Genomic DNA, 21291 nt, shown 5'->3' with positions numbered 1-21291 from the left:
CACACAGACAGACAGACACACAGACAGACAGACAGGCAGACAGACAGACGGGATAAGACGATTATATATATAGATACTCCTAAGGTATGAAATCTAAAGACATTTGCGGTTCACTTTCTCTGGATACACACAAATTTTGTTTAATACTTTGTTTCTGTGTAAAACAAGCTTTATGATTCTAAGGGCTTCCGGTTTCTTTAGATGAAGAATATATTACCATTGAGCACTGACAGTAAAATGTAAAATTAGAGTGGGGTGGTTGCTTAAGAAAGCATAAAATAAAGATTTTTAGGGAGCCCATACTTATTAGATAAAGCTCTAACAGAAATGAGCGATTTTGACCATAATTAACGTTCATCTGCAAAACTACCGTAAATTTGTATTTGTATGTTGGACTTTTTCATCAGCACTAGCTGCATCATCAGCTACAAATTCCAATATTGGACTCATAGTATGTGGCGTTTGGGGACATCGACAAACAATTGCTCGTCGGCCCATATTCATCTAATGTGTGGAGAGCCTTCAGGAAACTTGAGTCATATATTTTGTAATAGCAATGTGACACCTGACAGGGTCCACATAAAATCAGCTCACCCTTGGATGCATGGATCCCTGTTGCTCAGATAATCCTGTAATATTGCAAGGTTTCACCATAAAAAAAGAAGAAATCCAGCAAAGGGTCAATAACATAATTCTTCTTTATTTAAAATCCATTAAAATCCATTTTCATTAATAAGCGCATACGCGTTTCTGACTGACGTCCTTATTCATTGCATATATTTTACTGACTGGGTTTTCAAGGTATATATACCTTGCATACTAGGGAAATCCTTGTATCACTCCCATTGGGTAATTAACAAAGCTGTTTAACCCTTGATAACACTAACATGTTCAAATAAACATAGAATTTCATTAAAAAGTTCCAAAATAAGAATACTCATAAACCTTTATTTAGTGGTCATTCATATTCTTGCCTCATATGTTCATACCTACAGATACGCTGGTTTTCAATATATAGATCCACCAAGATTCTCTGTTTATCAATTTTCTCTTGTAACATGTTATTTCATCGTTAGACAGACAAGAATGGTACTCTAATTACATGTGGTTAACCAGTGATGTATACCTTGAAAACCCAGTCAGTAAAATATATGCAATGAATAAGGACATCAGTCAGAAACGCGTATGCGGTTATTAATGAAAATGGATTTTAATGGGCTTTAAATAAAGAAGAATTATTTTGAGAAATATAGTCCAGCTCAGTGTGTTTTGCATCCTGGAGGTGTTCGGAGCACAGAAACACCGCGTCAAGGCGTAAGAAAATGTGAAAAATGAGGAGAAATCCAGCTCCAGGAACAGTAAGGCTGTGTGCCCACTATGCTTTTATTAAGCGTTTCCGCAATGGCAATTCCACTATAGAAACGCTTAAAAAACGCTTGGTAGAAGGTCTGCCATGTTCCCCAATGATAATCCTCATGTGCTGTGCACATGCTGCGGAAATTTCCGCTGCGGATTATCATTGCGGAAAAATCCACAGCACTACCAATTATTTTGCGTAAACGCGGCATTTTCGCCGCCATTGACTTGCATCGGAACGCATGGATTACGCATCACTGGATCTGTACATGTGCATTCCATGCGTTTCAATGTGCGGATGGTACCCGGGTTTGGAGAAGAGGAGACTCTCCTCCGGACCCGAGTACCATAGAACCTGTAAAAAAAATAATAAATATACATTATACTTACCTTCTGATGGCCCCCGGTATCCTTAGCGATGCATCTTAGCTTGCTGGCAAATCGCGATGGTCTGAAAAGGACCTGCCATGACGTCATTTAGTCATGTGACGTGTCACGTGACCGCTGACATCGGTAGGTCCTTTAGTGTACCGCGAGCTACCGGCAAGCCAAGATGCATCGTATAAAGACTCCGGGGGCCATCAGTAGGTAAGTATAATATTTATTTTTTATTTTTTACCATTCTTTCGGTCACACTATAAAAATCCATGCCGGTTGCATGGATTTATATAGTGTGACCAAGTTGTCAAGCACTTTCCAAGTGATGCTAAAATCAGGAGAAAAACGCATGTACAATCCGCATGCGGAAATGCATGTAAAGAACGCTTCACATCCGCATGTCCCCGGCAGGAAAAACGCAAGTACAATCCACATGTACAATCCGCATGTACAATCCGCATGTACAATCCGCATGTACAATCAGCATGTACAATCCGCATGTACAATCCGCATGTACAATCCACATGCGTTTTTTTCTGCCTGGAAGATGCAACAACGCTCAGGAAAAATCCGGAGCATTTCTGCATCATGGGCACATAGCCTTAATGTTTTATTCATAAAAATGCTTCAGGGACATACAAAGTCAGTGGTACAACTTACAAAGCACGCATCAACGCGTTTCAGGTGTCTGCGCACCCTTGATGCCTAGCACTAGGAAGCTACTACCTTTGTGCTGTCTATCCGAAGAGCACACCGGTATGCTGATTAGCTTAACTCATTAAAATACATTTAACAAACATGTGATATACAGACAACATAGAACACATATATAAAAGTAAGCAAACTTCGGCTAATTTAAGTTAGGCAGCTATACATAGAACTGATCATAATATAAATACAAGAGTATAAGCCTGCTGCGAATCTATTTGTGAGCATATGTGATCTCATATTAGCTAAATAAACCCTTATGTAAAATATGTGACTCCATATTATTGTACATTAGCTTAAATAATTTCAATTTAAGCTAAATAAAGTGCCAAATAAATATGGTATTGATTTATTATTTCTAATGCATGATATAGAAATTTAATTGGAAGATTCAGTAACTGTGTGTACTAGCATAAATAGGAGCACAATTCTGATAATATAGTACATTTTTATCTATTTTCTGTTGTATTGTGTTTTATAAGGATTCTTAGTGACCACGTTTACTTACTATATGGCATCAAAATACACAAGACAGGTAATTTAACAATAGACTCTAATGCATAAAAACAGAGGTTTAGACAATGATTCATAATTAGCGGGTTAAGAAAACATTCCTATTAGAACAAAGTGTGTTATCTAAGTTGGAGACAAGCTGTCATGTCAACCATATGCCACGGAAAGAGGGCAATTCATTCAGGGAGAGGAACGGGCAGGCTTGTCACAGCATGGATTTACAGGTGTCTTTTCAGTGAACTTGTATACAGCCCCCATAAAGAGCTGAGGTTTTTTAGGTATGTCAAGACCCGAAGCTGCAGTATTTCAAGGCAAGCAGATAAAGTGACTAATTAAGGTACTAATCTTGGTGATAAAATGAGATAGAGAAATAGAAAATGTTGAAAAGAAGTGTGAGAAGAGAGAACAGGGTGGAAATGTCCATTCTCATATTGAAACCATGTGGTACTCTGTCTCTATTTCTCAGTAACTTGTTCGTATCACCACCTCTGCTGGATTTCTTCACATATTTTGTAGGTACAACTACTCACCTCATCTGTAAGGCTGTGTTGCGGATTACAAGCGTTTTTGCTGCGGATTTTCCGCAGCGGAAACGCTTGTAAAATGCTTGGTAATCCGCATCCCATTGTCCCCAATGAGAATCCGCAAGTTCTATGCCCATGCTGCAGATTTTTCCGCAGCGTTTATGCTGCGTTCAAAAATCCGCAGCATGTCCATTAATTTTGCGTTTCCGCATGCGGAATTGCCTTGTGCAATGCATTAAAAACGCAAGGTAATTCCGCATGTGGAAAACGCGTAATAAACGCGTGCGGAATTCCGCATGCGTTTTTCCGGGAAAGGACATGCGGAAATGAAGCAGAAATTTTCTGCTTCATTTCCGCAACGTGGGCACATAGCCTTAGTATGCAGCTTTTAAAGGGGTTGTCTAATCCAAATCAATAAGCCTGCAGTCACTCTGTGTGACACTGTGAGCTCCGGGGATTCGCCGGTTTCTGAAACGGGACCGTAGGGTATGTATGCCAGGGCCCGTCCAGTGGGCGTGACCTTGCTCCATACACTTGTATTGAGCAAGGCCGCGCCACATCTAGTGACGTGGCCGACTAGATGGCTCCATAGAGGGCTGTATGGAGCAAGGCAGCGCCCACTGGCAGGAGTATGTATAACACATACATACCCTCCGGTCCCTAGTCAGAAACTGGCGAATCCTCGCAGTGCACAGTGTCACACAGAGTTACTACAGACTTATCGATTTTGACCAGACAACCCCTTTAATCCCACATAATACTGGCCTAATTGCTTTATATCCCACCTTGCTTTATATGTAATTATTAGTGTGCTTAAAATGAACGCTCTCAAAATCCCAGTGTAATCTAGTGCTATTTTTATGCCTGTAATTCCAGATAATTGAACAGAGATTTAGCTGCAAACAGCTCTTTGTCCTCAGTTTGCATTCACTGCAGTTTTAAAACAAATAACGAGCAATTGGTCAATTCTTATAGTCTACAAGAAACATTATGCCCAGATAAACAACAATTGTTTTCCAGCCTTTTTCAGAATAGAGACGTGTATATTGAGTCACGTAATTAAGTGGCAATCATGATGGCTTCATTATTAATTCTTCTGCAATTTTACAATTCTGACCAGTGTCACTCTGGAACGCTTCAACAGATCCCACTGATTCTGAGACTGTTTTTTCGTGACACATTGTACTTCATGATAGTTGTAAAATTTCTTCGATATGACTTGCGTTTACATGTGAAAAAAACAGAAATTTGGCAAAAATTTTGCAATTTTCTAACTTTGAATTAAATCAGAAAGATATGTCGCACAAAATAGTAAAGAAGTAACATTTCCAAAATGTCTACTTTACATCAGAAAAATTTTTGAAAAAAATTTTTTTTTTGTTCAGAAGTTATAAGGGATAAAAGTTGACCAGCGATTTCTCATTTTTCCAACAACATTTACAAAACCATTTTTTTTTAGGGACCACATCACATTTGAAGTGACTTTGATGGATCTATATGACAGAAAATCCCCAAATGTGACACCAATCTAAAAACTGTACAGCCCCCGTCTCACATAGCGAGATCGCTAGCGAGATTGCTGCTGTGTCACGGTTTTGGTGACGCAACAGCGACCTCACCAGCGATGTCGCTATGTGTGACACTTTGCAGCGATCAGGCCCCTGCTGTGAGGTCGCTGATCGCTGCAAAGTGTCCTGGACCATTTTTTGGTCGTTGCCCTCCCGCTGGTCAGCACACATCGCTGTGTGTGACCAGCGGGAGCAGCGATCAGGCTGGTAACCATGATAAACATCGGGTTACTAGGGGCACACGAGCACCTAGTAACCCGTTGTTTATCATGGTTACGAGCCTGCTAAAGTGAGCGGTAACCTCCCGCTCACCGTAGCAGAGTGGTAACCATGGTAAACAACGGGTTACTAGGTGCACGTGTGTCCCTAGTAACCCGATGTTTATCATGGTTACCAGCCTGCTCCTGCTTCAGCAGGCTGGTAACCGGAGCAGGACATCGTAGAAAGATTCTTTCCACGATGTCGCTGCTCCCCTGATCGTTGGTGAGCCTGCCTGTTTGACAGCTCACCAGCGACCACATAGCGACGCAGCAACGATCCCTGACAGGTCATATCGTTGTCGGGATCGTTGCAGCGTCGCTTAGTGTGACGGGGCCTTACCCCTGAAGGTGCTCAAAACCACATTCAAGAAGTTTATTAACACTTCACATGCTTCACAGGAACTGAAGCAATGTGTAAGGAAAAAATGAACATTTAACTTTTTTCACAAAATGTTTACTTCAGACCCAATTTTTTTTATTTTTATAAGATTAACGAGAGAAAATGGACCACAAAAGTGATTGTGCAATTTCTATTGAGCGCACAGATACCCCATTGTGTGGGGAAAACCACTGTTTGGGCGCATGGCAGGGTTCGGAAGGGAAGGAGCACCATTTGACATTTTGAATGTAAAATTTGCTTGAATAATAAGAAGACGCCATGTCGTGTTTAGAGAAACCCTGATGTGCCTAAACATTGGAAAACCCACACAAATGACACCATTTTGAAAATTAGACCCCTCAGAGAACTTGTCTAGATGTGTGGTGAGCACCTTGAACCCCCAGGTGCTTCACAGAAGTTTACAACATTGAGCCGTAAAAATAAAATGTTCACATTTTTTCCCACAAAAATGTTTTTCAGCCCCCAATTTTGCATTTTCATAAGGGTAACAGGAGAAATTGCCCCAAACCATTTGTTGTGCAATTCCTCCTGAGTAAGCTGATGCCCCGCATGTGGGAAAAAACAGTTTGGGCGCACAGCATTTGACTTTTTGAATGTAAAATTTGCTTGAATAATTAGCAGACGTCATGTCGTGTTTAGGGAGCCCCTGATGTGCCTAAACAGTGGAAACCCCCCACAAGTGACACCATTTTGGAAACTAGATGCCTCAAGGAACTTGTATAAATGTGTACTTTGTAAGTGGTGAATACTTTGAACCGCTAGGTGCTTCACAGAAGTTTATAACGTAGAGCCATGAAATTAAGAAATTAATTTTTTTCCACAAAAATGTACTTTTAGCCCCAATTTTTTTTATTTTCACAAGGGTAACAGGAGAAAATGGACTCCAAAGTTTATTGTGCAATGGCTCCTGAGTACGAAAATACCCTATATGTAGGGGAAAACAGTTGTTTGGGCACACGACAGGGATGGAAAGGAAGGAGTGACATTTGTAAAGAAGACTTTGATGGAATGGTCTGCGGACGTCATGTCGCATTTGGAGTGCCCCTGATGTGCCTAAACAGTGGAAAACCCTGACAAGTTATCCTATTTTGGAAACTACACCCCTCAAGGATTTTATTCAGGGGTATAGTGAGCATTTTGAATTCACAGGTACTACACAGAATTTTATAACATTAGGTCGTCATTAGTGATGAGCGAACATGCTTGCCACTGCTAGGTACTCGCCCGAGCATCTCACTGCTCGAGATGCTCGGCGCTCTGCGAGTATTTCCTGGTTGCTCAGGCGGGAGCTCAGGTCCCCTCCGTGCATGTTTGGCACTCTTTAGAGAGCCAATGAACATGCAGGGATTGCCTGCTACACACTGTAATGCCGTAGCCATGTTGGTTGTGACATTACAGTGATTGGCTGGCCGCACAGCATCATCAGTTGTATATAAGACCGGGTGCCGCCATGCTCGTCACAGTCTACCCCGGAAACAGGCAGAGTAGGGAGAGGTGCTGCTGCGTCAGGTAGAGATTTGCTTGTTTAGAGTTAGTATAGGTATTCCACAACATATATCTATAATATCCATCTGAATTCACAGTCCTTCTGAGGACTAATCCAGCTGCATATTATCAGTGGTAATAGCAGGAATTAGGCAGGAAGGCAGTGTATGTGGCAGACTGCAGTGTAGAATACAGCACAAGAGGCTCAATTCCAGTTCTGTCTGCTGCTTCTGTTACAGATATTTCTACAAATAGCCCCAGGTATCAGGGGCCGGGGATAATTATTTTTTTGATCTTAATACTGATTATTTTGTTAAAAAGCAATCCAGAGAACACCATTTTTCTGCTCCATTTGCTTGTTGCCTAAGCAGAGTACAGCCAGATTCTTTCCACATTACAGCAATAAAAATCCAAAAATTTGTAGTGAACCTGGAAAATATTGGCCTCCATTTAAATTTTGTTGTAATGTGTCAGTGAAGTTATTGACACCAGGCCCTGTGAAAAATAGTAACCTACAGGCCAACTATTTAAAACTGTGGTTTTCCGTCACACGTATCACATATCACTGCGGTTCAAATCCAGCCATTTGTAGTGAACGAGGAAAATATTGTCTTCCATTTAAAATGGGCAAGGCACGTGGCAAGGGACAGGGAATTGGACGTGATGGTGGTGATGATGGTGCATACAGATGCCGAGGCCGTGGGCAAGCTGAAATTGTGCCACAACAAACACCCACATCTTCTCGTTCGACCTTCCTGTCCCAATTAATAAAGGACCGCAGAACACCACTATTGAACACAGAGCAGTGTGAAAAGGTTATTGTTTTGATAGCAGATAATGCTTCCAGTCAGCCACCACCACCACCACCACCCTGTCTTCCACACGGTCAAGTCTCAGTAGCCGTGAGTCTGGACCGCATATTCCTCACCCTAATCCTCCTTCCACCCACCATGCAGAGTGCCCGGAGACAACTGATCCCACACTTGGACACTCCGAAGAGCTGTTCACTTTTCCATTTATAGATTCGGGCCTCTCGCCCGGTCCACTTGAAGCGGGGCAAGAGGAGATCGCATGTAGCGATGCCCAAATATTTGAGCAGACACAGTCACACGAAGGTGACGGTGGGAAGCTGTCACAAGAGGTGGATGATGATGAAACACAATTGCCAGAAAGTCAGGAAGAGGACAAGGGTGCGGAAGTGGAAGATGAGGTGGTGGACAATGAAGTCACTGACCCAACCTGGCAATGTGACATGCAGAGCGAGGGCAGCAGCACACAGTGGGAGGGAGGCGTAGCACTACAACAGGCAAGAACAATCAGTGTGGTGGCCGCAGACAGAAGGCGGGCAACTGTTCCCCGTAACATCAACACAACGGAAGTTGCCAGTACAACTGTTAGGTCTTCCAGAGTCTGGTTGTTTTTTAAAGACTCTGTCGATAACCCCAAAAAGGCCATTTGCACCACCAGCCAGGTCAGTATCAGTGTTACGGATCCGGGTGGTGGAACCTCTGTGCTGCGGTGCAAGGAGGGACCAGAGGGGTGTAACTAGCTATCAACTCGGACTGACCAAGGTCGTACAGTGGCTCAATCGACTACGTGACCAGGGAAGGACCAAGCAGAGGGACCAGGTGCTACTCTGGGACCGACCTTGTATGAGAGCAAGTGACTCCCACGGGTCAGAAGGCAGGGACTGACCGGTAAAGCAGATGAGCATGGGATGCAGGCTGACGGGTGATCCGGGTAGACAGACTGGCAGACACGGCAGGTAACAAGCAGGAGCCTCCAGGTAGGCTGGCTGGTAGGCACGGCAGGTAACAGGCAGGTGCTTCCAGGTAAGCGGGCTGGCAGGCACGGCAGGTAACAGGCAGGTGCTTCCAGGTAAGCAGGCGGGCAGAACCCATAGATAGACTGGCGGACTGGACTGAAGGCAGACTGTCGGGCTAGAAAGTAGTCAGACTGGCGGACTGGACTGAAGATCAGACTGGCGGACAAGACTGACTTGCAGAGGACCTGAGGGCTGAAGCAAAGTAAGTATCACAAAGCAAAAACCTTGCACAGGCACCTCCATATTGGAGGAGGTGCTTTAAATAGGGAGAGTCCTCCGGCCATTGGCCGGGGACTTTTTAGGACGGCGCGCGTGGCCCCTTTAAGAGGGAGGGAGCGCTCGCGCCCTAAGCACAGTGCCCGGGAAGCTGCGTGCACCAGCAGCAGCAGCAGGGAGGCCGGAAGACGCCGGAGCAGGAGCGCGGAGGTAAGGGGGACAGCGTCTCTGCCTAGCAGAGGGCAGAGACGCAGATGCTACAGTCTACAGGCGACAGTGCAAATTTGGGGCTGAATATCAGCAAATAGAGTTGGGGATTTGATCAGGATTAATGGAGTCCTCAATGATCTTCCAATAAGCCTACAACCTGCAGTAACCATCGCTCCACCATACCGCTGCACAACCAGCTCTACCCTCACCAACTGTATCCTCACCCATCCCTTGTAGTCTGTAAACCCTCGCAGGCAGGATCGTCGCTCCTCCTGTACCAGTCGCCATCATGTTTTGTTAAAGATTATTGTAATTATTACTGTATGTGTATCCCCTTTCACATGTAAAGTGCTATGGAATAAATGGCACTATAATAATAAATAATAATCATGAAAAATAGAGGCAGATACTTACACTGTGTGCAGAATTATTAGACAAATGAGTATTTTGATCACATGATACTTTTTATACATGTTGTCCTACTCCAAGCTGCATAGGCTTGAGAGCTAACTACCAATTAAGTAAATCTGGTGATGTGAATCTCTGTAATGAGGAGGGGTGTTGACTAATGACATCAACACCCTATATAAGGTGTGCTTAATTATTAGGCAACTTCCTTTCCTTTGGCAAAATGGGTCAGAAGAGAGATTTGACGGGCTCTGAAAAGTCCAAAATTGTGAGATGTCTTGCAGAGGGATGCAGCAGTCTTGAAATTTCCAAACTTTTGAAGCGTGAGCACCGAACAATCAAGCATTTCATGGCAAATAGCCAACAGGGTCGCAAAATAACTGCCCATGAATTGAGGAAAATCAAGCGTGAAGCAGCCAAGATGCCATTTGCCACCAGTTTTGCCATATTTCAGAGCTGCAACGTTACTGGAGTATCAAAAAGTACAAGGCGTGCGATACTCAGGGACATGGCCAAGGTAAGGAAGGCTGAAAAACGACCACCTTTCAACAAGAAACATAAGATAAAACGTCAAGAATGGGCCAAGAAATATCTTAAGACTGATTTTTCAAAGGTTTTATGGACTGATGAAATGAGAGTGACTCTTGATGGGCCAGAAGGATGGGCCAGAGGCTGGATCAGTAAAGGGCAGAGAGCTCCACTCCGACTCAGACGCCAGCAAGGTGGAGGTGGGGTACTGGTATGGGCTGGTATCATCAAAGATGAACTTATGGAACCTTTTCGTGTTGAGGATGGAGTGAAGCTCAACTCCCAGACCTACTGCCAGTTTCTGGAAGACAACTTCTTCAAGAAGTGGTACAGGAAGAAGTCGGTATGGTTCAAGAAAAACATGATTTTCATGCAGGACAATGCTCCATCACATGCATGCAACTACTCCACAGCGTAGCTGCCAGTGAAGGTCTAAAAGAAGAAAAAATAAGGACATGGCCCCCTTGTTCACCTGATCTGAACCCCATAGAGAACCTGTGGTCCATCATAAAATGTGAGATCTACAGGGAGGGAAAACAGTACACCTCTCGGAACAGTGTCTGGGAGGCTGTGGTGGCTGCTGCACGCAATGTTGATCGAAAACAGATCAAGCAACTGACAGAATCTATGGATGGAAGGCTGTTGAGTGTTATCATAAAGAAAGGTGGCTATATTGATCACTAATTTTTTGGGTTTTTGTTTTTGCATGTCAGAAATGTTTATCTCTAAAGTTTGTGCACTGATGTTGGTTTACCTGGTGAAAATAAACAAGTGAGATGGGATTATATTTGTTTTTTATTAAGTTGCCTAATAATTCTGCACAGTAATAGTTACCTGCACAAACAGATATCCTCCTAAGATAGCCAAATCTAAAAAAAAAAACACTCCAGCTTCCAAAAATATTAAGCTTGGATATTTATGAGTCTTTTGGGTTGATTGAGAACATAGATGTTGATCAATAATAAAAATAATCCTCTAAAATACAACTTGCCTAATAATTCTGCACACAGTGTATATGTGGCACCCTGCTGCGCACAGGTACCACAGGACCCAGGGTGCATGGATGGACTTCTCCACAAGAGGCCCTCATTACATACAAACACCTCACCCCTTCCACCTCACACCAGCAGATGGAGCCCGTTAGGGATATATATATGGAGGGTGGAGCCAGGCAGCTCAGTGAGAAGTTAGTGTTCTGGCACTTAGACCAGTGAAGACGCAGCTCGTCTGCTGCTGAGTATTGAGGGCCCCAAGTGTGGCTGACGGCAAGGAGGAAAGGAGAGAGGAGTTGAAAGGGGGCAGAGGAGCATCATAGGCTCACCCCGATATACAAACCGGACACCGGGTCCGCGCCTACAGGGTCCCTTTATACCCAGTAGGGATCACTGGCATTCCAGGAGGACTACAAGTCCCTGGACGACCTGAAGCTAGACCCATTACAGGACCAGGAACCACAAGGCCCCAGCGTCCATGGAGAGTGGTTACCAGCAAAAGGTACTACTACCGAGCGACAGGTGAAGGAACAGCACGACACAGAAGCTAGGCCCAGTTGCAGGCTGGCCAGGAGCATACAGAGAGGCAGACATGCACCAGGAGGCCTTATACCCGCTCACTGGAGAGAAGTCCAAAAGTGCGACCTTCACCTGGAGTACCCTGGACCGTACCTGACATCTGCACCAGTAAAGGTATTGAAGCGAATCCCCTGTCTCTGTCAGTTACTCCTGCTGTGCCATCCGCCTGCACTACAAGTCCCAGCATCACCCACCATCAAACACCATCCCTGTCCCGGGGGCCCACTCCACCTGTGGGGAGCAGAAACACCTCAGCTGCCATCCCATCACCCCCCGGAGGTCTGCAGCAGCGCTGGTAAACCTTACCGGGTACCACAGGTGGCGTCACAAACTATTTATTTTATTTTTCCTATCCAAATTACAAATTCCCCTTTTGGTTGACCGCCCTGGGCCACGGACCGGGCCAGCCACCGTGATATCCCCCACCAGCATCCATAGGCCCAGCTGCCGAGTACCCCATTGCCCCAGGGGCGCGTCATATACATCATGCCATACCATCAGGGAGGCATCTGATTGACTCCAAATTTATTCTGCAGCTTGATACCGACCCCAAACATACAGCCAATGTCTATTAACTATCTTCAAAATAAGAACAAGTCTTGGCAATGATGATATGGCCCTGATCTAATCATCAATGACTGTGTGGGATTACATGAAGAGACCCAAGTTTACATCTACTGAAGATTTGTAGTTCCCCAAGATATTTGGAACTACCTTTGTCGAGTTCCTTCAAAAACTATGTACAATTATGCTGAAGGTAATGAGTCGCCACACCAAATATTGTTTTGATTTAGATTTCTATTTTGTTAATACACATTACACTTTGTTAATTGATGAAAATAAACTATTAATTCTTTTATTTTTGGAATAATTTTTACTTTGCTGAATTTATTTATTTGCATACAACTTTGCACAGTACTGTATATTAGGAAGCACTGCAGATAACTATCCATATACTGTAATGTATATTAGTATACCCACTGTTCTGTGACAAACCTGAAACATATGGTGAAATTACTACCAGTAAGACTTTCATCTTTGCCATTCACCCTTATGCATACAAAAGAAAATAATCCGCCTAGAAACGGCTGCAGAAACACATCCTAATGTTATGGCCCGGGATATACGTATACCAAGCATTGTGTATGCACAGTGGCTTAGAGCAATGCAGCCACAGAAATAGATTTCCAGCTGTGCTTGCATTCTGTGCATATGTTTTCTATGTAGGATAGTGTTTATTACTACAACTAATTCTGAAAATAAAATGATTTCAGAATAAACTACAGGAATATCTAATCATTATATAGTCCATCATTCCATGACCAATCTCCAAGCATTTTGTTTTCATTTTGCCATGCAATTATTTTTATAGATAAGCTTTTCAGCTATGTATCCATCCCACCATAGCCTCAATGCAGTCTCAGTGGAAGCGTTAGGAAGGTTCCATAGCAGCCATTACATTCACATTAGAGATGTATAATTCAACACCCACTGGGAACATGAGAACATGAAGAATGACAAAAATGACAAGCTTATATAAGAAGCAACCTATATTGTAAGCAGTTCCTACTAACCACCTGCCTAGGGTAAACAGTCACTCCTATGTGATCACCATCTTAAATATAAATGGCATGGAAGCGGTTAAATCCCACTGCATGGCTGGAGGATGCCTTGTGGAAAAAGGATGGATATCAGCTTTGTAGTGATGCCCAAGTGGCAGCAAACAGGAAAATGAATTTCTGTATTGATTTTTGGGCTTCTATGTCAGAGGCACAAATCGATATATGTTGAAGGATAGATATGAGATCGATGATAAATAAATAGATGATTGATAGATAGACAGACAGACATGATACATTATGGCGCTTACTTCTGAGGAGCTCTTCAGGTTGAAGGTGAGCTGACACTGCTGGCTGCAGGAGGTGATGTCTCCTAGCTGGATGTCAAAGGGGTCCCCTGCACTGACAGCAGACACCAGAACTATGAGGGCCAGCAGAAGGCGGAGGTCACAGCTCCAGTGTTCTGGGGCTCCCATCCTGCAGGGCTGCTTTAGGATCCAGGAGCAGATGTTCAGCCTGAGACACACAGAAGCAGCACTGCACAATGTCAGAGCCCCTCTGATGTCATGTGTACAGTGCAAAGGACTCTGGGAGAGAGGAGGAGGGGTACACACTGCTCTACATGTCTATGACTTGTCACTGTACAGAGCTCTAGTAGTCACATCTGCAGGATTGTCACCATTACCAGTTCCTCCACATTTCTAATGTCCTTACATAAAACCGAGCGTACATTTTTTTCAAAACTGTCCTGTGCTGTATATCTCCATTTATTTTATAAAAGAAAATAAACCTTATTTTACCAGTTCGGTACATAGGAAGACAGGCCCCTTGCAAATTACTGTCAAAATGCAAACATTGTACTACTGAAAGCAATTTCTTTTAATTAAAACCAATTTTCAGATTTTTAAAGTGGGTATCCATTTTATCTTTATTTTAACAAATGTGTTGGAAGCATGATTTTATGGCATATAATAATGTAGAAGTATTACAGGTTTGCCTCCTTATTAGTGCAGCCTTCTTTACAGATTAAAGCCCTGCTGTCCACAAAATGGATGCGACCACACCTGTCCATCAGCCTCCCCCAACAGATCACATGGGAAATCTGCTTTAGGGGGTGTGCACACGATCCGGGGCTGCGTGTTATCCCACAGCGTCCAGATGTTACAGCATAGTGGATTGGATTTCTAGATCCCATGTCCACTATGTGTATCTGTGGATCACCCGCGGATATTGACATGCCACGATTCTTTCCAGACCGCAGCATGTCCATTTCTCTTACGGGTCCGCATGCGGGCTTTCCACATAGACCTAACCTCTATGAGGAAAGTCCGCAGGTAAAAAAAAAATATGGCACCGCTCATTTGCATAAAGAGCAGAAGCCGCTGCAGCTATTCCACAGCGTCAGGCCACAGGCTGGTACACATCGTGGGCAAGGCTGCCACCAGGAATTTCAGGACCCCATACCGACAAAATTTTCGGGCCCCCTTGAGACACCGCCCAGGCTCCACCGCAGCTCCGCCTCCACCACTCTGACCTTCCACAGTACTACCGTCCACTTGAAAAAACACTTCTGCACCACGTCCACACCAATCACACATCAGTTCCCATCGAACACAATATCACATACATAGCCAACAGCTTTTGTTTTGGCCAAAAAGTTTTTTAAGCCACCACCACAACTAGGAGACTCTTTTCTTTAAGGGAATGTGTCATATACATTTTTAAAAATGACCAATAATACCAAATACAAGGGACAAATACCACCACACCATGACCACACCACATATTACTACCACATAGTGACCGAATAATACCACATACAAGGAACAAATACCGCCACAGCATAACTAGTGAACAAATACGGCCACGCTCTAGTGACTGAATACTACAATACTAATTACCATAAGTGCCCCTCTGCTGTCTATCTTCTACCTTATTTAAATTCCGCACAGGCGCTGTCCTAGCTGCGGGCTGCACTTGCGCAGATTGATCTCTCGATGGGTTGCAATAAAATGGCACTGGAAACTGCGCATGTGCAAATTGAGATCTCGGCTCATCATTGACCAGTATACCAGTGCCATTATGGCAATGCCTTTAGTTTAATATGTATAACCCTGATGACAGGTTCTCTTTAATGGAAGCACAGCTACCAGGAGAAAATTAACATACATCTTCTTGGGAGCCGCTCACTTTCAGGCGTGCATAAAGTGAGCTGTAAAAGTGCCAGGGAGTAATTGCAACCACTGTTCACTGTATAGTGAGAAGTGACTGCAAATGCTCCATGTACGCCCCCATGACTGAAAGTGAGCAGCTACAATGAGGATATTAGTTAATTTCCTCCCATTTGTTGAACTTTCAGTAAGCATTATAATGCTATTTTCGGCAGATTAACTCTATAGCTGCAGGTAAATAGCATTTTCTTTCCCTTTAACCCCTTTCTGACTTCGGGTGTAATAATATGTACCAGCGCTCTGGGCTTCATGGACAAGGTACGGATTATTATGCCTTGGTGATCGTGCCTGCACAGAGGATGTGTGGGCGCGATCGCCGCCAGGTGTCAGCTGATTCTAACTGCTAACACTCTATACTATGTGCCAGGAGTGGTGCCGCACGGCTCCCGGCACATTAACCCCCGAAATGCTACGATCGAAGTCGATCGCAGCATTCCGGGAGTAAGCGGCGCCCCTCTTACATTGAATCGGGACCCCGCGCTGTGTGTGCACGGTCCCAATCGTTGCCATGGTGACCCGATGTCGTCATTTTGACATCCAGGTCACCAGGCATCAGGAAGTTACTTTGATCGTGCTCAGTGCACGATCAAAGTGACTTTTGCCTGTGCAGGGCTGACAGCTATGCAAGCGATCAACCAGCAAAAAATGAAAGTCCCATAGTGGTACAAAGTGTAAAAATGAAAGTGGGGAAAAAAATATATATATATTTAAAAAAAAATGAAAAAATAATCGCAAAAAAATACTGTACCCATAAATAATTATTCGAAAAAAAAGTACACATATTTGGTATCGCCGCGTCCAGAATGACCTGACCTATAAAACTGTCCCACTAGTTAACCTCTTTAGTGAACATAGAAAAAAAAAAATGATACTTTATCCTCAAACCGCCAAACAACAAAATGGAATAAGACCCGAAAAAAAATACGAATGTAAATAAAAATGGTACCACTGAAAATGTCATCTTGTCTCAAAAAACAAGCCACCATATAGCTCCATCAACTGAAAAATAAAAAAAGTTATACCTCTCAGAATAAAACCATTCTAAAAAATGTTTTTCTTCTGTAAAAGTTAGTGTAAAAGCGGCAAAACATAAAAAAAACAATATAGATGTAGTATCGCTGTAAACAGGGGCGTACATAGGAATCATGGGGCCCCATAGCAGAAGCTCTAATTGGACCCCCCCCCCCAAAAGAAAAAAGTAAATAATTGTCGGGGTCACCAAAGATCAGATCTCACAACTTTCCATCCTTTGACGTCCTAAATCTCGCTTTCATTGCCCCATAAAGTGTGATGCCAATAAAAGGGCCCCCCAAACACAGTATGAAACCCCCATGGTGAATTCCTCCACATGCACAGTATAATGACCCTACTGTACCCCACCTCAACTCCCAGGGTTTAGTATGCTGACCCCAACACAGTATGATCCCCCAACTGTGAGCCGCTAGAGAGGATGGTACATAATAAGGGAGGGTGTTATACATAATAAAAGAGGAAACTATATAACTAAGGATGGCACTATACATAATAAGTGAGTACACTATATACTAAGGGACTGTGCTATACATAATAAGGCTACATTCCTGCATCTGTGTGCAGTGTCGGTGTGCTGCCCTGTTTTACTGACGCATTGAGCATGTCCTATTCTAATCCTCAAAATCGGATCAGAACAGGACATTCTCTGATCCTCACAGATCTCATTCTAAGATCCGTGATTTTCAAGGATGTGTGAATGGATCTATATAACTGTACGAGTCCGTGGACCATCCGATAAAAAGATCTGGCAGCACACGGACATTTCACACAAATGTGAGAATGCAGCCTAAGGGATATTACAGATAACATTATCACTCCAAGTCACGCAGTGCAGATACAGAATATTATTTACATCCAGGCACTTACCGCTGACGTCTCATATGATCAGAGTCGGTTTCTGCTGCTTCTTCTCCATCTGGTCAGACCTTCATGTCGAAATCTCCCAGCCGCGACTCGTCTTGTCACGATGATCCCCAGCCTAGAAAATAACAAGGTCACATATTGTATGTATACATGTGTCTCCCCCGCTCTGCGTCCTCGAATACAGATATGTACCCCCCCACATTAATATACTATTAGCCACTTAGTAATCAAAATATAAAGTGATAAGCAGCACTGTGCCCCCATTAACTATAATCTGCACCGGACAATAATATAAATTATTCAGTCTCTGTGACTCTCCCCAATTACGGTAACTGTAAGGCTATGTGCACACGAAAAACATACAAGGCTTCACAGTACAAGCAAAGTGAAACCCGCACAATTGCTCTCTTCCAGCACCCCCATCATTGCTCTCCCAGCACCCTCGTCATTGCTCTCTCCCAGCACCCCCATCATTACTCTCTCCCAGCACCCCTGTCATTGCTCTGTCCCAGCACCCCCGTCATTGCTCTGTCCCAGCACCCTCATCGTTGCTCTCTCCCAGCACCCCCATCATTGCTCTCTCCCAGCATCCGCATCATTGCTCTCTCTCAGCACCTGCATCATTGCTCTGTCCCACCACCCCCATCATTGCTCTCTCCCAGAACCCCCATCATTGCTCTCTCCCAGCCCCAATCATTGCTCTGTCCCAGCACCTCCATCATTGCTCTCTCCCAGCCCCCCATCATTGCTCTGTCCCAGCACCTCCATCATTGCTTCTCCCAGCACTCCATCATCACTCTCTCCCAGCACCCCCATCATTGAGCTCTCCCAGCACCCCCATCATTTCCTCTCAGCACCCCCATCATTACTCTGTCCCAGCACCTCCATCATTGCTCTCTCCCAGCCTCACATCATTGCTCTCTCCCAGCCCCCCACCATTGCTCTGTCCCAGCACTCCCATCATAGCTCTCTCCCAGCACCCCCATCATTGCTCTCTCCCAGCAACACGTCATTGCTCTCCCCTTCCCCACTATCCCCATCATTGCTCTCCCCAGCCCTATCAGCCCCATTATTGCTCATCCCAGCCCCATCATTCCTCTCCCCAGCCCCATCAGCCCCATTATTACTCTTTCCAGCCCCATCAGCCCCATTATTGCTCTTCCCAGCCCCATCATTCCTCTCCCCAGCCCCATCAGCCCCATTATTGCTCTCCCCAGCCCCATCATCCCATCATTCCTCTCCCCAGCCCCATCAGCTCCATTATTCCTCTCCCCAGCCCCACCATCCCATCATTGCTCTCCCCAGCCCCACCATCCCCATCATTGCTCTCCCCAGCCCCATCATTCCTCTCCCCAGCCCCATCATTGCTCTCCCTAGCCCTACCATCCCATTATTCCTCTCCCTAGCCCCATCAACCCCATTATTCCTCTCCCCAGTCCCATCATTCCTCTCCCCAGCCCCATTATTGCTCTTCCCAGCCCCATTAGTCCCATTATTCCTATCCCAAGCCCCATCATTCCTCTCCCCAGCCCCATCAGCCCCATTATTGCACTCCCCAGCCCCATCAACCCCATTATTTCTCTCCCCAGCCCCATCAGCCCCATTATTGCTCTCCCCAGCCCCATCAGCCCCATTATTGCTCTCCCCAGCCCCATCAACCCCATTATTCCTCTCCCCAGCCCCATCAGCCCTCTCTCCAGCCCCAATATTTCTCTCCCCAGCCCCATCATTGCTCTCCCCAGTCCCATCAGCCCAATTATTGCTCTTCCCAGCCCCATCATTCTTCTCCCCAGCCCCACCATCACACCATTGCTCTCCCCCCACCTCCCCTCCCCAGCATTTCAGTAAAAAACAAACAAAAAAAAAAAAAAACAACAACTTACCTCAGCTGGCTCCCCTGCAGCAGCATCCTCCTGGTTGCCGGCAGCTTTCTTCCTGACCCAGGCGCGCGCTGCATGATAACGTCATCAAGCTGCGCGCGCCTGGGTCAGGGAGGAAGGAGAGGACGAACTCTCCAGCTCTGCTGCTATTCTCCTCCTGACAGCAGCGGACCTGCAGGGATCGCTCCCTGACCTCCGCGTGCAGGGAGCAGCTGCACCTTGCGGGCCCCTTGGTGCAGCTGCATGGTGGGGACCCGGCGCAGCTGCACCGGCGGCGGTATGTCCACCCCTGGACTGCTATGGGACCCCCACGGCTCACGGGCCCCATAGCAGTCGCGTGGTCTGCCGCCATTGGCGGTACGCCACTGGCTGTAAACGTAGTGACTAGTGTTGAGCGAGCATGCTCGACACTGCTCGGCACTCGCCCCAGCATCTCACTACTCGGGATGTTCGGCGAGCACCGAGCATTTCCGGGTTACTCGGGCGGGAGCTCGTGTCTCTGCCCTGCATGTTTGGCGCTCTTTACAGAGCCAATGAACATGCAGGGATTGCCAGCCAGTCACTGTAATGCCGCAGCCATGTTGGTTGTGGGCATTACAGTGATTGGCTGGCCGCACAGCGTAACCTCGAGTATTTAAAACCGGGCACCGCCATCTTGGACACAGTCGCTCCGGATCAGACGGTGTAGGGAGAGTGCTGCTGAGCTAGGGAGAGATTTATACTGCGAAATAGGTAGTATAGGGTCTCTAAAGCCTGCAAAATCAAACGAACAGTCCTTCTCAGGACTAATATCCATCCCAGATATCAGGCAGGCAGGCTGTATAGGAGATGCAGTGGTTATACCAACAACCACTGCATTACAGTCCTGTGTGCTGCTTCTCAAATTGCTAGACTTAGCCGCAGGTTTCAGGGGCCAGGAAAAATCCTTTTTTTTTTCATCTAAATCCTCTTTTTTTTTTTTTTCCTCAGTCAGTCAGACTGTACAAATACCCGTCTTATTAACCTTTTGGTATTTCCCCCCCCCCAAAAAAATAGAGTGTGTCTGTGAGTGTTCAGACACAAATATATCTGTTTAAAAGATTCTGGTGTAGGCCAGAGAACTAGAACTGTGGTTTCCCTCTTCCACGGTTCTAATCTCCTTTATATTACCCTTTAGCCATTGATAGTGCGAGTGTAAGCTATTTTACTTCACTTACAATGGGCAAGGGACGTGGAACTGGACGTTCTGGTGATGGTGCGTGCAGAGGACGGGGCCAAGGTGAAAATGTGCCACAACCAACAGCCACATCTTCTCGCTCCCAGTTCTTGACCGAATTACTAAGGAAGCACACAACAACACCACTATTGCGAACTGATCAGTGTGAGTAGGTTATTAATTGGATAGCAGATAATACTTCCAGTCACCTGGGCACCACCACCTCCGGTCTGTCTTCCACACGGTCAAGTGTTAGTAGCAGTGAGTCTGGACCGCATACTCCTCCTCACCCTGATGCTCCTTCCTCCCACCATGCCGAGTGTCGTCAGACAGCAACTGATCCCACAGTTGGACACTCTGAAGAGCTGTTCACTGGTCCATTTCCATATTTGTGCCCCTCGCCTGCTCCGCTTGAAGTGGTGGAAGAGGAGATCCCATGTAGCGATGGCCAAATATTTGAACAGCCACGGCCACAGGAAGGCGACACTGGCAATTTGTCACAAGAGGTGGATGATGACGAGGCACAATTGCCACGAAGTGAGGAGGAGGTGGTGGATGATCTAGTAACTGACCCAATGTG

The 21291-nt window shown here is 45.2% G+C and overlaps 1 protein-coding gene across 1 annotated transcript in view; it reads right to left on the bottom strand.

Annotated features, from left to right (window-relative positions):
- Positions 1 to 14103, bottom strand: part of LOC141273299 (transmembrane protein 59-like) — a 324881-nt gene extending 310778 nt beyond the window's left edge. The window contains exon 1 of the mRNA XM_073684938.1: positions 13821 to 14103. Coding sequence (XP_073541039.1) covers positions 13821 to 13985 — 165 coding nt within the window. The 5' untranslated portion in view covers positions 13986 to 14103. The remainder of the gene's footprint in view (positions 1 to 13820) is intronic.
- Between the last annotated feature and the right edge of the window lie 7188 nt (positions 14104 to 21291).

Source organism: Phyllobates terribilis, unplaced genomic scaffold, assembly GCF_046119375.1.
Source record: "Phyllobates terribilis strain yellow unplaced genomic scaffold, ASM4611937v1 Scaffold_1__5_contigs__length_1240528914, whole genome shotgun sequence".
In the NCBI taxonomy this organism is placed as follows: Eukaryota; Metazoa; Chordata; class Amphibia; order Anura; family Dendrobatidae; genus Phyllobates; species Phyllobates terribilis.
This window is presented reverse-complemented; position numbering and strand designations above follow the sequence as displayed.